The sequence below is a fragment of the Dasypus novemcinctus genome, chromosome 13 (assembly GCF_030445035.2).
Source record: "Dasypus novemcinctus isolate mDasNov1 chromosome 13, mDasNov1.1.hap2, whole genome shotgun sequence".
Taxonomy (NCBI): domain Eukaryota; kingdom Metazoa; phylum Chordata; class Mammalia; order Cingulata; family Dasypodidae; genus Dasypus; species Dasypus novemcinctus.
The window spans coordinates 2,210,002-2,224,670 of NC_080685.1; the positions used below are offsets into that span (position 1 = coordinate 2,210,002).

The window sequence follows — 14,669 nt, forward strand, 5'->3', positions numbered from 1 at the left end:
TTTTTAGCAGGGGAGGTGTATTTAGGAGGCTATGCTTTAGACATTTTGGTTTCAACTCGTAAGAAAGGCTCCCCTCCTTTCACCCCAGGTTTCCGCTGGTTACCAGCCAGCCGCCCTGGGGCTTGTCTGTTTCTTAAGATCGTCTACTGCCCCTTGAGGGGTGGGCAAAGGGGTCTGAGCTTTTGTTCTAACCCACTCCAGTGGACCTTTGCTCACTAGAGTTTTGAGAGCACCTGCTCTTCTTGGCTTGGCCTTTAAGGAAAGCTGGTGGGGCTTTCCCGCAGCTTCTGTACTGCTTCACTTACTCCCCGTACATTTTTTTTTAAGATTCATTATTTATTTATTTCTCTCTCCTTCCCTCCCCCTATTGTCTGTTCTCTGTGTCCATTCACTGTGTGTTCTTCTGCGTCCACTTGCATTATCTGGCAGCACTGGGATCTGTGTTTCTTTTTGTTGCGTCATCTTGTTGTGTCAGCTCTCGGTGTGTGTAGTGCCACTCCTGGGGAGGCTGAACTTTCTTTCGTGCTGGGCGGCTCTCCTTACGGGGCGCACTCTTTGCCCGTGGGGCTCCCCTACGCGGGGACACCCCTGCGTGGCAGGGCACTCCTTGCGCGCATCAGCACTGCGCATGGGCCAGCTCCACACGGGCCAGGAGGCCCGGGGTTTGAACCCTGGCCCCTCCACATGGTAGGCGGACGCTCTATCAGTGGAGCCACATCTGCTTCCCCATTTAGTTTTTTATCCTGGAGAGTTTTGCCCGCTCAGCTGTCCTGGCTGAACTGAGGTAGAAGATTCTTTTCTAAAAGAACCATTTTTCTCCTGATTCTAACTTATTTTGAGACTGACCTTGACTAGAGGAAAAGCTGTTTCCTGCTTTTTCTTAGGCTCGTGGCTATGACTCTCTCATCTTTGGACACAGCCTAAAGGGCTCCATTTAGCAAAGCTGGTCGAGCTAGAACGTCCCAGTCCAAAGACCGTCAGTGCCCGGAAGCCCAGGGGCTCACAGACGCCTTCGGGGCGGTCAGGGGGAAATCAGCAGAGGGGCCTGGAGCCAGGCAGGAGGCCAACCGGGAAGACAAAACCCCAAGTGGTGCTGGAAGGCGCGAGGATCCAACTCAGAGCAAGGTTCCTCCAGCAGCCAGGAGCCCGGGATCTTCTCCAGGGGCCTTACCATTGGGCCCTGCTGGGGATTCATGGGTGGGGGGCGGTCAATCAAACAGCGAGCAGCTGCGGTGCCGCCTCCCCAGGGACCCCCGCGGGCCCGGCGCGCGTGGGGGTCGCGGGGCAGAGGCCCGCGCTGCAGGACGCGGGTGTTGGGGCTCGCGGGGGCGCGGGGGCGCGGGGACACGGGGACACGGGGACAGGGGGACACGGGGACACGGAGCGCGTCGCTGCCCCGGCGCCCCCCCCCCCCCCGCAGCCCCTCGGCCCCCCCGCTGGCCCCGGGGGTCGCGCCGCAGCCGGGGGCGGCTCCGGGGTGGGGTCCTCCCTCGTGGCCCTTCAGCGCCTTCGGACTTGCCGATTTGTGATGAATAATAAAATGTTTTTAAAACTACCGGTAGAGTTCCGCGGAAAAGCCAGAACCACCGACCCAGACGCGCAGGGCGAAGGCCCAAGCCCCCGGAAACAGCGCTGGGTGCGGCCGGAGGCGGCGGGGCCGGGCGCGGGGACCCCCCCCCCCCGGAACCCCGCCCCCCCACGAGACAGTGCGGCCGGGGTCACAGCTGGGACCCCGCCCCCGCGCGGAGCCCCGGGAGGGCCCCTGGGACAGCGCTGCCAGGCCCCGCCGGCTCCCGCCTTGCCGCTCCCGCGCCCTCCTCCGCCCCATGCGCTCCTCGACCCCTGGAGGGGGGCCCCAGACCGAGCACCGAGGGGGCAAGGGCCCCACAGCGGCAGCCGGCTCTGAGCCCCGCGTCCCTGCCCCCCGCGCTCCTCCCTGACATGCAGGGTGCCCCCCACTTGCTCAGGGTGCCCCCCACTTGCCCAGGGTGCCCCTAACTTGCCCAGGGTGCCCCCCACTTGCTCAGGGTGCCCCTGACTTGCTCAGGCTGCCCCCCACTTGCCCAGGGTGCCCCCAGCTTGCTCAGGGTGCCCCCCACTTGCTCAGGGTGCCCCCCACTTGCCCAGGGTGCCCCCAACTTGCCCAGGGTGCCCCCCACTTGCTCAGGGTGCCCCCGACTTACTCAGGCTGCCCCCGACTTGCCCAGGGTGCCCCCGACTTACTCAGGGTGCCCCCGACTTGCTCAGGCTGCCCCCCACTTGCTCAGGCTGCCCCCGGCTTGCTCAGGCTGCCCCCCACTTGCTCAGGGTGCCCCCCCGAGGCCCCAAGCTGGAGCCTGGCGCCTCCTCCTGCCCTTTGCAGGTCATCACTTTGCCTGGAAGGGAAGCGGCCAGCTGGACTCAGGCCATAGCTGGGCCGACGCGCTGGCGCTAGGAGGAGTGGCTTTTTTTTCCTTACACAAAATGGGGTTTGCTGGCCTGAGGGCAGGTCAGAGAAGCAAACTCCTCCCAGGTGGCCCCCCAGGCGCCAGGGCCCCCCAGCCGCCAGCCGTGCTCACTCCACAGGAGACGGGCAGTTAGTGTCAGCCAGGCGGGCGTAAGGACCGGGCGGCCGAGAGCCGCAGCCGTGGGGAGCAGGCGGCCCCTCGGGCTGTGTCCCCCCCTGGGGCTGAGAGAGGAGCACCCGGAGGGGGCAGGTGCAGAGGTGGGTGGGTGGCCACGCCGGCGCCCGGGACGGACGCCCCGAGAAGACTTGTGACGCCAGGTGGGGGCTAAACTAATTTTTTCATTACATTCTAAAGTAGAACAGTCTCCCTTTTGTGAAAGAAAAACGGTTTAAACCCTAGAGACTCGGACTCTGAGGACCACGAATGCCGACAATGCCCGGCACACCCGTCCCGGCCGGCAGACCTGTTGGCTCGCGGCGTGCTGACCCGTGTCCCCTCCAGGCCCCGAGGCGTGGGGAGGCGGAAAGGCGGCCGGGAGCCGCTCCCCCGGCCCTTGCTCCCCCAGCCCAGGGCCTCCGCTCCACGTACTCAGGGTCAGGACCTTACAGTGACCCTGACAGGGTTCCCAGACCTAGCGAGCGACCACAGGACGTCAACGTCGGCCACCTAGATCCAGCCCCACCTTGTTTTCCTCCACCCAGTCTGGACCGGGGGACCCTGTCCTCCAGCACCCGGCAATAACAGTTTTAGTGCTTAGTTGACGGACAAACGCGCCCAGCTTGTCTTGAAGTGAAAATGAAGCCTGAAACTTTTAACTGAGAGTTCAGAATTAAAGAATTATGGTTACAAAATCATATAGAAGCATTTATATGATAACATAGCAAACGGTTAACATCTGGGGGAGTGGATGTTGCTCAAGAAATTGAGCACCCGCCTCCCACATGGGAGGACCCAAGTTCAGTTCCTGGTGCCTCCTAAAGACAAACAACGAGCAGACAATGGACAAAAACAATGAACAGACAAGGAGCAAAACAGGGAGCCTTCTCAGGGCGGGGGGAGGTTGACATCTGAAATGGCAGACCCTGGTGGGGTTAACCTCGCCTGCTGGGGCGATGGTCATTCCAAACAGGCCTCACCCCTGGCTGTGGTGACCCTAGACTTACCTCACCCTCGCCAGGCTTACTATTGTGATGCGATTCCAGCCGGAACTGACCTTTGTTTATGGTTATTTCAAGACTGGGCTGTCCCCTGTGTCTACTTGTCATTGTGATGGTAACCACCCCACCTTCCCCTGCTTCAATCCACAAAGACTCCTGCTCCCCTAGAGAGGGGAAGGCAGGTGGGAGGCACCCTGCCTCCTGTCCTTCCATTGCTCTCAGCACCCTCCTGGTGTGGCCTCCAATTCATCTTGACAGTCCCCAGGCTGTGCCTGGAAAACAAGAACCGGTGCTGATGGGCTGCTGATGGGCGGTCACCTCTGGTGGATTGCCCGAGTCTCCTCGGCTCCCTGAGGGCACATCTCGTTCCTGACCCCATCCAAGGCGATTAGCAGCAGCCAGAGAAGCACAAAACCTCACTTGATCGATGCAACCCGCCAGAGAGCGCTCAGATTGTCCTTCCAGGAGATCTATAAATAGATGGGGTTTGGAATTTGGACTGCTGCATCAAATAGGAAAGAAAAAGGAAAAACGAAACCCACGTAGTTTTAAAGCACCATCTCAGCACTTCTGAAGGAACTAGAGGGACGTAGAAGCTGTGAACAGGCTTGGGAGGAGGTCAAGGCATTTCGATAGTTTATCCCAACACTCCGTAAGTAGTCCTGTTCAGCAGTTAGGTCTCACCCAAATCGGAGGTGGTACTTGGAAGTCACCAGACGTTTGTGTCTAGTCCATCAGGCCACAGCAGTGAAAGAGAATCAGGTATTCTGATGGCAGCGGATTGCCTTGTCCCTATTCCCTTGAAAGGCCAGGAAGCTAACAAAATGAACTTTAAAAAAACAGATTTATTGAGGTATACTTTACGTGCACCACTGCCTCCACTGAAAGGTACAACTTGGTGAGTTTTGAAAGATGTGAAACCGTGATTGAGATACGTAACATTTTCATCAATCCCCAAAGCTTCCGGTGCCCCTCTGCAGCCCAGCCTCCTATACGATCCCCTTAGGGAACCAACGGTCTGTTTTGTCACTTTGGGCTAATTTTACATAAGTGGAAGCATGCAATATGGACTTTTTATCTCTGGCTTCTTTCGCCCGGAATAATTCCCTTGAGATTCATCCCTGCCACTTGCGTATCCATGGTTCATTCTCTTTTACTGCTGAGTAGGATCTAGGTATTGGTGACACACTGGGTTGCTTCCATTTTTTTGGTTATTATGAATAAAGTCACTGTGAACATTTGTTTGAAAGTTTTTCATGGACATGTTTTAATTTCTTTGCTAAGTGTAGAATTTCTGGGTCATGTGGTAAGACATATATTCACATTATTTTTTAAAATCAAACCTACCAAGCTTTTTCAAAGTGGTTTTGTATCACATTCCCATTAGCTGTGTATGAGAATGCTGATGACCAATATCTCACCACACTGGAAGTGTCGGTCTTTTTATCTTAGCCATTTTTAGTGGGTGTGTGGTGGTATCTCATTGTTTCAGCCTGCCTTTTCTGGATGATTGATGATATGCACCTTCTTTTTATCTGCTTAGTAGCCATTTACATTTTTTTGTTACCAAAAAGAATTTGGCTTCTTTGTCATGGTATTGAGATGTATGAGATCTTTATATATTCTGGATCCATGGCTTTTACCAGATAAACATACTGTGAATATTTTTTCCCCATTTTTGGCTTGTCTTTTCATATTCCTAATCACGTTGTTTGAAATGCACACATTTTAAAGTCAAGTTTTTTGCTTTTTTTAAAAGTTTGTGTTTGCATTTTAAGAAATCTTTGCTTATCCCAAGGTTGCAAATATTTTCTCCTGTGTTTTCCTTAGATATCTTATAGTTTTAGCTTTTACATTTAGGTCCATTTATTTCAGGTTAGTTTTTGTGTGTGGTGTGAGGTGAGATTTGTTTACTTCTTTCCATTTGGATACGCAGTTGTTCCAGCACTATTTTTTTTTTTTTTAAAGATTGATTGATTCCCCTCCTTTTCCTCCTCCCAACCTGCTATTTTTTCTGTCTTCTCTTCTCATTTTCTCTCCTCTAGGATTCACCGGGATTTGATCCTGGGACCTCTGATGTGGAGAGAGGTTCCCTGTCAATTGTGCCACCTCAGTTCCTGGTCTCTGCTGCGCTTCACCTTGACTCTCCCGTTTCTTCTGACGCGTCATCATCTTGCAGCGTGACTCATTTGCGCAGGGCACTGGCTCAGCACATGGGCACTCGCGCAGGCACTGGCTCACCGTGCAGGCACGCTTTCTCTTCTTCTTTTTCACCAAGAGGCCCCAGAGATTGAACCCAGTCCTCCCACATGGCAGGCAGAGGCCCCATCACTTGCGCCACATCCGCTTCCCTAGCACTATTTTTGAAAAGACTCCCCTTTGCCCCATTGGATCACCTGGGCACCTGTGGAGGTTGGGGCTCTGTACCCCAGAAAAAACCATGCTCTTAAATGTAATCCACTGCTGAGGGTGTGAACCCACTGTGCATGGGATCTTCTGATGAGGCTACTTCGGTTAAGGTGTGGCCTACCTCGAACTTAATCCTATCAATGGAGTCCTTTATAAGCAGAATGAAATTCAGAGAGAGTGAGAGAGTGAGAGGAAGCAAGGAGCTGAAGGTCAGTGGAACCAGAAGAGAAGGGAGAGGCGGGGAGAGCCCGCTGCGTGCACTGCCACATGCCAAAGGCGCCAAGGACCGAGCATCGCCGGCAGCCTGCCCCAGAATGCATCTTCAGGAAGAAACCATCGTCTTGATGATGCCTTGATTTGGGCTTCTAGCTTCAAAACTGTGCGCCAATAAATTCCCATTGCTTCAGCCAACCCATTCCAACCCACTGCGCAGTATTTGCTTCAGCAATGAGGAAATAAGCGCAGCATCTTGGTAGGAAATCACTTGAACATGTATGTGTGGGTCTATTCTGGACTCTATAATTTTGCTATACCACACTTTTTTTATTTTTGTAGCATTAAATCTTGAAATTCAACCAGGTAGTTTAGGTCTCCAATTTTGTTCGTTTCTAAAAATTTCATTTGCTTTTAAGTCGCTTTGCATCTCTACAAAAACTTAAAAATCAGCCTGTCACTTTCTGAAAGTATAAATGCCTGCTGGAATTTTAATTAGGATTGTATCAAATCTGTGGGTCAATTTGGGAAAACTGAACACCTTAACAATACTGAGTCTTTGAAACCATGAACAGAGCACATCTCTCCATTTATTTTCCTTCTTTCACCCATGTTTTATAGATCTCAGTGGACAGGTTCTGCACCTTTCATCTCACCATAGCCTTTACAGGAATTACACAGGAATTATTTTGTTAATTTTGTCCTGATGTAATTTGTTTTTTGATGCTTTCATTTTCCAATTGTTTGTTGCTAATAAACAAAAATAGTGATCTTGCATCCCATGACCTTGCTGACTTCAATTAGTTATAGTAACATTTTATAGATTTCTGAGGACATTCTTTATAAATAATCATATTTGCAAAAAGTTTTACTTCTTCCTTCCTTTTATTTTTCTTGCTGTAGGATCTCCAGTACAATGTTTGATACAAGTAGAGTAATTATCCTTGCCTTGTTCCTGATCTAGGAGGAAAGCATTTGGTCCTTCTCCATCAAGTATATTTGTGTGGGTTTTTCATAAGTGTCCTTTACGGAAGTTTCCATCTAGTCCTTGTTTGCATGCAGTTTTTATTAATGCATGATGTTAAATTTTATGAAAAGCTTTTCCTGCATTTATTTATATGATCATACGGTTTTTCTTTAGTCTGTTAAAATGATGAATTTCTTTGAGGGATTTTTGAATGCTAAACCTTCTAGTTCTGGGATAAATCTCACTTGGCCGTGAAAGTTGTGTTATCTGTTTTCTATATTGTTAGACTTGAAATACCAATATTTTAAGGATTTTTGGTTCTCTGCTTATAGTGGTTTGATGTTATTGATGAATTCCAGAAAGAAATATTGGATTATGTTTATAAACTGATCTTTTCCTTTGAGCATGTTAGATTATACTGGATTCGTAGGTTTGCTTGACTTAGTGATCATGTAAACCTTGTGCCAGTAGGCGTTGAGCCCCGCCCCTTGGTGGGTGGGCACTCACAGATAAAAGGCTTGGAGTTTTGATGTGGGACTTTGATGCTGAAACCTTAAGCTGGAGCCCCGGGAAGAGAGGAACCCTAAGCCTGAAAAGAAGCAAGCCCTGGGAAGAGAGGAACCCAGGAAGCCTGGACCCTCACAGCCGTCGGCAGCCATCTTGCTCCAACACGTGGAAATAGACTTTGGTGAGGGAAGTAACTTATGCTTATGGCCTGGTGTCTGTAAGCTCCTATGCCAGATAAATACCCTTTATAAAAGCCAATCAATTTCTGGTATTTTGCCTCAGCACCCCTTTGGCTAATACACTGCTCATGACTGATGTTAGTCTTTATTTTTATTATTATCTGGTTTTGGTGTCAGAGAAATACTGCTCTCATAAAAGGAGTTTTGTAGGATAGGCATTATTCTTAATGATTTACTAGTGAAGCATTTGGGCCTAGAGTTTTCTTTGCAAGGTTTTTAAAGACGACTTGCAGCGCTTTCTACTGTTCAGAGATCTGCCGGTTAAGGCCACAAGTGCTAACGAGAAGTGAAAGGTGATCATTATTAACACAGGCCTCCAACAGGGAAGAGGGTCCATCAAGCTGCCACGCGGTGGCCTAGGTAGAATTTCACTTTGATTCCTAACAGTGTGTGACACACGGCACGAGAGAACGAGCCCACGTTTCCACCCTACGAGCAGTGTTTTTATTCTCCGTCATTAGGTGCTACTTCTTTGCGCGGGACCGTTTTTGTTTCTGGAACCCAGAGTCAGAAACACAGTGTTCCACACACTGTAAGCATCCGAATGTTTGCTGGAACTTGAGAACAGAGAGGGATAAACACTACTGTTCACGCCTCTGCGCTGATTTCTGGGTTTAGGAGTAACTCCTCTTAGAGCCAGGGGAAGAGGTCACCATACTTTTTCTATCAGGAGCCTAAGCCCAAGATTTAAATGTTACCAGAATTCTTTAAGGAAGATTTTCAAGAAATCTTGCCAAAGTTCTTACAGGGTCTGTCTATGGGGCTCAATCAATATTTATCCTGCAACAGCAGGTGGCTCCAGAATTTGTGCCTAAAGCCAAGAATCCCTCTTTTCTTCTTTTTTAAAAAAGATTTATTTATTTATTTCTCTTCCCTCCCCCACCCACTCCGGTTGTCTGTTCTCTGTGTCTATTTGCTGCGCCTTCTTCTTTGTCTGCTTCTGTTGTTGTCAGCGGCATGCGGCACTCCTTGCGCGCATAGCACTGCGCCTGGGCCAGCTACATACGGGTCAAGGAGGCCCGGGGTTTGAACCGTGGACCTCCCATGTGGTAGACGGACGCCCTAACCACTGGGCCAAGTCCGCCGCCCCTCTTTTCTTCTTGAGGTTGGAGGAAACACGAGAGAGAATGGCAAGTACAATGGAGCTGGCAGTTAGACCTGGCTGGAGGGAAGGGTGTTTACCAACTCAGGCGTCCAATGCATCAACGTGAAAGCACTACGTACAACACTGTGCAAAGCCGTCTACAATGAGAGCTCCAGTGACTGGCCCCGCAGAAATGAACTGTTATACAGGTCATGTCAGTGCAAAGGAACAAACTGTTTCTCTCTGGATTAGGAGTAAATTCTACAAGGCCTGGGTCAGCAAAACAGATTAAGAGTTAAAGGACTTCTCCGCTCTTTCCCCACCTTCCCTCTTTTAACTTGCCCCTGCCCCCCTAACCCTCCTGGGTCCCAGCAAGACTCCACTCACATCTGTCCTTCCCAAACAGGCCCCACCTTCAGACTTCAAACCCTTTCTGCACCTAGTACATAAATTCATTGCTCAATAAGGTCAACCTCTCCGAAGACTCTGAGTTTTAAATCTAAAGGGAAATTTCAAGTACGGTCAGGCAGGAGGGGGTGGCATTTTACAGGCAGAGGAGGCTCTGTTTAGGGACATCTGCAGAAGAGAGGGCGCCCATCCGCTTGTGGGGCCAGACGCACCCCGGAAATGGTTTTACTTTCACTTTCTTGCACTTTTTCTCTGCACCCAAGGGTCCAAATAAATTCTCTGAGACACTTTTGTTGGTGTAGATTTTAAATTACAAGCTCAATTTGACACCCTCAGATACAGTTCTTAAGGAAGATACGATTAGTTACAAATAGTTGTCAGTACTTTCAAATGACAGAACTACATTTTAGTAAGATCAGATGAATTTTCATCACCCAGGTGGAATTACTCCAATCATGCAGTACTTGACTATCACATGTCTAAAAGGTGCCCTGGTTTTTCAAGTCAAGAGTGCACCTCGCCACCCCACACGTGTTTCTCTGGGACTCAGGGGGCCCCTTCTACCAAGGCGCTGTCTTCTGAATTTCACGTCAGTGAAAGGTTCCCAGGGAACACTCGTTTCAGCAGAAGCGGCCTGTGGCACATTACACAGGACTCCAATGTGACCCAGAAGGGGTGGGCGGAGGTGGGCACAGAGCCGCGGCAACAAGCATCACCAAACTCACAGCTAGAACCGAAGGACGCCCCTCCCAGCCGACAGCGAGCGGCCCAGAGCACCACTGAGAACCAGTACCATCGACGTTTACATACAGTTTGAATACAAATTCTTAAAATTTATAATAGAACATTAAAATAATCTTCTAATAAAATCAGCCTTAAGTATAAGGAATCTAGATTTCAATATCTTATATGCTTCTAAATAAATATCTTTGATTTATAACCTTTGAAAATATTAGTTTATGGTGACATGATGCAGACAAGTCAAACAGTGTAAGTGAAAATAAAACATCAATTTAGGAACAAAGAAGCCTATAACCACACTGAACTCAAATGACAAAATCAAAACACTAAAAACACAGTAATTAAATACCTAGCATTGTGATACCCGAATGCATGCTCAGCAACAGACTTCCAACTTATAAAAAGTCCTTTAAAAATTCATTTAATCTAAATAAATAATCAGGAACACCAAGGGAGGTACTGTGCCAGCCAGTAACAGGAAATTACTAGGAAGTAACTTCTCCCTTTTTCTTTCAAATGGTCCTAACAAAGAAAAATGAAATAATGATCACTTGCGGATAAATCATGAGTTTAAAAAAGAAATGCTGCCTATGACATGAAAGCCAAAGCAAGGCTTCCTCAGTGTTAGACTGCTGTACCTTAGAGAAGGACACGCCGCCTTACTAACGTAAGACATGATTGAATTTTCGCTTAGTGAACCCATAATAGATCTAAATCAAGCCCATGATGTGAATGCACATTGCAACATCAGAACGCACGATCTGGTAACACTGAGTTACATACGGTGATTTAATTTTGCTTGCCAATTTAATGAAAACAGCTAGAGCAGGAACTAAGTCTTCATTACACTCTTTCTCTGAACGTAACAGGTGCTCAGGCGGCGTGTGCTGAATTGAGCCGCGTCCAGCACATCGGGCAGCACTGGACATCCATGACGACTGTGGCTGCCGGAGGCGCGGGAGGCTGGGGGCGGCCCCAGGCCGTGACCGTCCCCCGGGAGAGGACCAGGCTCACTGCCACGCATCTGTCAGTTTCTCACTTAAGGACAGAGACTTCTAAAATTCATCAGTTCTAAAGGGAAGCAGTCTTAGAAGATTTGTGCCTGCACATCAATAAGAGTTGTTAGGAGAACAAAAATAAACTTTGTATTCTGTGCTGGGTATTTGCTCATGATAACTGCCTATAATACACTCATATACATATCTCACAAATGGAGAACAAATCTGGAAATAATGCACAAAACAAATTACACAGCTCCCAAAGTTAAGTAAAAACGACATTGAAACCATAAGGTAACGCCTCGTGAATATACACAAACTTATTGCGTGATGGTGGAAGCATTATCTTTGGACCAATAAAAGGAAACCAAAAGTGTCCTTTAACCATTACTTGACAGGGTGGCTAAAAATAGCACGAGTACACGCTTGCCTGGTTTAATTCTGCTCACTGCACCTCAGGTCCCCAGGAGGCGAAGAGGAGAAAGCGATGCTCTCCAAAGGCCATCCCTCCCCTCGCACCGCTCAGACCTACACGCGCCTTATTGCAGGGGTTATTCTAACAGTTCCTCTGCCTGCCGTGTGACGCTGATGGTTCACTGTCGACGTCCTGGGGCTGGAACAAGAGCTGTCTAGAAAGTTCCACATCTTCAATGCTCGCTGCCATCATCCTGTCCCTCTTAAATGTCACTAGGAGAGGTAGAGCCAGTGTTTGAGTTCTGCCATTCCCTGCACTATCTTGGTGTAATAGAAGTCCACGTTGTCTGCAAAATCTGTACAAACAGGTGACTCTATGTCACCAAAAGCACAGTACAATGCAGTTCCTCCAACACTAAGGAAAACAGTTGCTAGGCACAGCAAGATCAGCAAAATGCAGGAACCACCTCCAACTTCATCTGCAAACACAGAACAAGAGGTCAGAGTAAGGTTAAAAGGACATCAAAATGGAAATCCTCACATCTGATTAACAGTAGACATTCCTACTTTCAGTGCTCTAAGGACTGGAGATATTGTCGGAAAACCAGTGCAACTAAAAACTCTTTGCAAAGACCTACCGGTTACCACAAAGATACATATTTGTGGAGCTTTGAATGCTAAAATTAAAACTAGCTCATTTATACGACATATACAACCCCTTCCGTGAAAAAGGGGTAGCAACTCTCTGACGTACCCACAGCATTATTTTGGAGTTTGGATTATAACCTCACTATCATAACATCTTTGGAGTACACATCATCGGACCACCTTAGAGTGACGTTAATTAGAAATGAAACAATAAAAAGTCCTAGGTGGGATTTATTTGCACCTTAGTAATATTCAAATTTATTCTTATTTAATATAACAGTGAAGTTCTACCTAATGCAACGATTTCTTTTTATTTTGCTTAACAGCTCTGGCATGTTTGTTTTTCTACATTGAAGAAAATATTCTTTGGTGAAAATCTTAATGATCATATTCATAAATAAAGAAAAGTTTTTAAAAATTTGAAAAAGACTAAAGAGTTTCATACTCTACAGTATGATGAGGTATACAGAAACCTTTTTTGGAAGGTAATTTGACAATTTAAAATTTAAAAGTAAATTATCCTGCAAACTGGGACACTTTTGAGAGTAAAAGAACGTGGGCTGGATGCGATGCAGCAGCGACAGTGTAAACCAGGCCTGCTCAGGCCAACGGAGCCGTCCAGACTTTACAGTCAGCCCAGCAAATCCACTTTAGGAACCAGCCTAGAGATCTGCACAATGCATGGCATCATATATATATAAGCAGTGAAATCCTGTGCAACTGTATAAAACAAGGAAGTACATTTAGTACGTTCTTTCACAGAAAGCTCTTTTAAGACTCATGGGTATGTTAAAAAAGAACTTATATAACAGTAAGTTATGACCCATCCTGTTAAATTAAAATACGTGCACAAATGTCAGTATGTATACCCACACAAATGCACATGTGTGGCTGAGGGACTTACATTTTTTACTTCATTACTGTCTGAATTTTTTCATGATTAGCATGTATTACTTCATGGTAAATTTTTTTTTTTTAAACAAAATCTAATATAAACCAAAAAGATTTTATTTGGAAGATTTTACAGTAATACACGCATATTTCTCTCTGGACAAATTCACACCAAGAGGACCTTAGAGTTTTAAGAGACTCCCCTCTCGCCTCCCCCGTTCATGTTCCCCTCCCGCCCACACTACACTGCTCAACGCTGCCAGCACGCACACTCAGATTCAGGATTTCTATTCAAAGAGGATTATATAACCATACTTTCTGTGACTTACACTTTTAAAGAGTTTCTGCCTACATATGCACATATATTTTTATATAAATTAAATGACCCTTCTTGTTTCTGTCAGTTCAGCCTTTTCGTCTCTTTTCTTTTTGTGGCATGACTTCCTCTTACCCCCTTAATCCATGTTGACCACTTGTTTTACATGTCTTTCCAAATTTTTTCCATTATCATATTCATATGTAAATATTTAAATACAGTTTAAATATTTAAAAACATCTATTTTGTTTATTTTATCTACAAGTGTTGAATCTGTTTAGAGCTGCACTGTCCAATGTGGAAGCTGTAAGTCACATGTGGCTGTTAAGCACTTGAAATGTGGCCGGTTCAAATGGAGATGTGCTATAAGAACAAAATACATACCAGATTTTGAGGACTTCATGTAATTAAGAATATAAAATGTCTAAGTAACTTTTTTTTATATTAATTAAAAGTTGAAATAATATTTTTGATATACTAAGTAAAATAAAATAATTAAAAATTTTTAATGAGTTTTAATGATGCTGCTTGAAAATTTAAAATCCTATGTGGCTTGTGTTAAATTTCTTATTGGATAACACTGAGTTAGAGGAAGAACTGGCCCCTTAAGGAAGATTCTGTCAGAATGTGAGGTTTCAGAAAACACTGAGTAAGCTAGAGAGTTTGTGAATAAACCATCACCATCACCAAGCATTTACATGAAGATTGACAATTTTCAAAATAAATTCATACACAGTATTTTACATGGTCTTCAGCCCCATGAGGTATGTCATGCAGGTATTAGTGTCCTTAGTTAAAGATGATGAAACTGAGCCTCTTACAAGTTAAAAGCTCAGAGACCAAGGCTGAGTGTCCGGCAGGTAGCTGCCCACAGGAAGCAATGATTCTGGTCAAGTTAGTGCAAAAACAGAATTAAGCACTTCCTCTGGAGAAGACTGTGATGTCACCAGTTAGGTGCAGAAGTAAAACGAGGGGCTCAGAAGAGATTACTCCCAAGGACCCTACAACTTTATAACTAAAAATTCAGAAGCCTCCACCACTATCACTTCCTTACGTCATGCTCAGAAGGAATAGCTCTGCAGTTACACTGTTTTGGTCTTCTCTTTACTTAAACAATGCAACCAGCTTATATATAAGGAGCAGTGCTGACACTTCCATTTACCCTCATTTATCTAGGGCACAGCTTCAGGCGGTGCTGTTTGCAACACGTAATTACCTTAAGTCCTAATT

General features: G+C 46.9%; 1 protein-coding gene across 4 annotated transcripts in view; it reads right to left on the reverse strand.

Annotated features, from left to right (window-relative positions):
• Positions 1–9,719: 9,719 nt before the first annotated feature.
• Positions 9,720–14,669, reverse strand: part of CNST (consortin, connexin sorting protein) — a 95,189-nt gene continuing 90,239 nt past the window's right edge. For all 4 annotated transcript variants that reach the window (XR_011645346.1, XM_058309392.2, XM_058309391.1 and 1 more), the window contains one exon: positions 9,720–12,063. Coding sequence is in view for 3 of the 4 variants with exons in the window: in XM_058309392.2 (XP_058165375.1) it covers positions 11,858–12,063 (206 nt within the window). In the remaining variant the exon portion in view is untranslated. The remainder of the gene's footprint in view (positions 12,064–14,669) is intronic.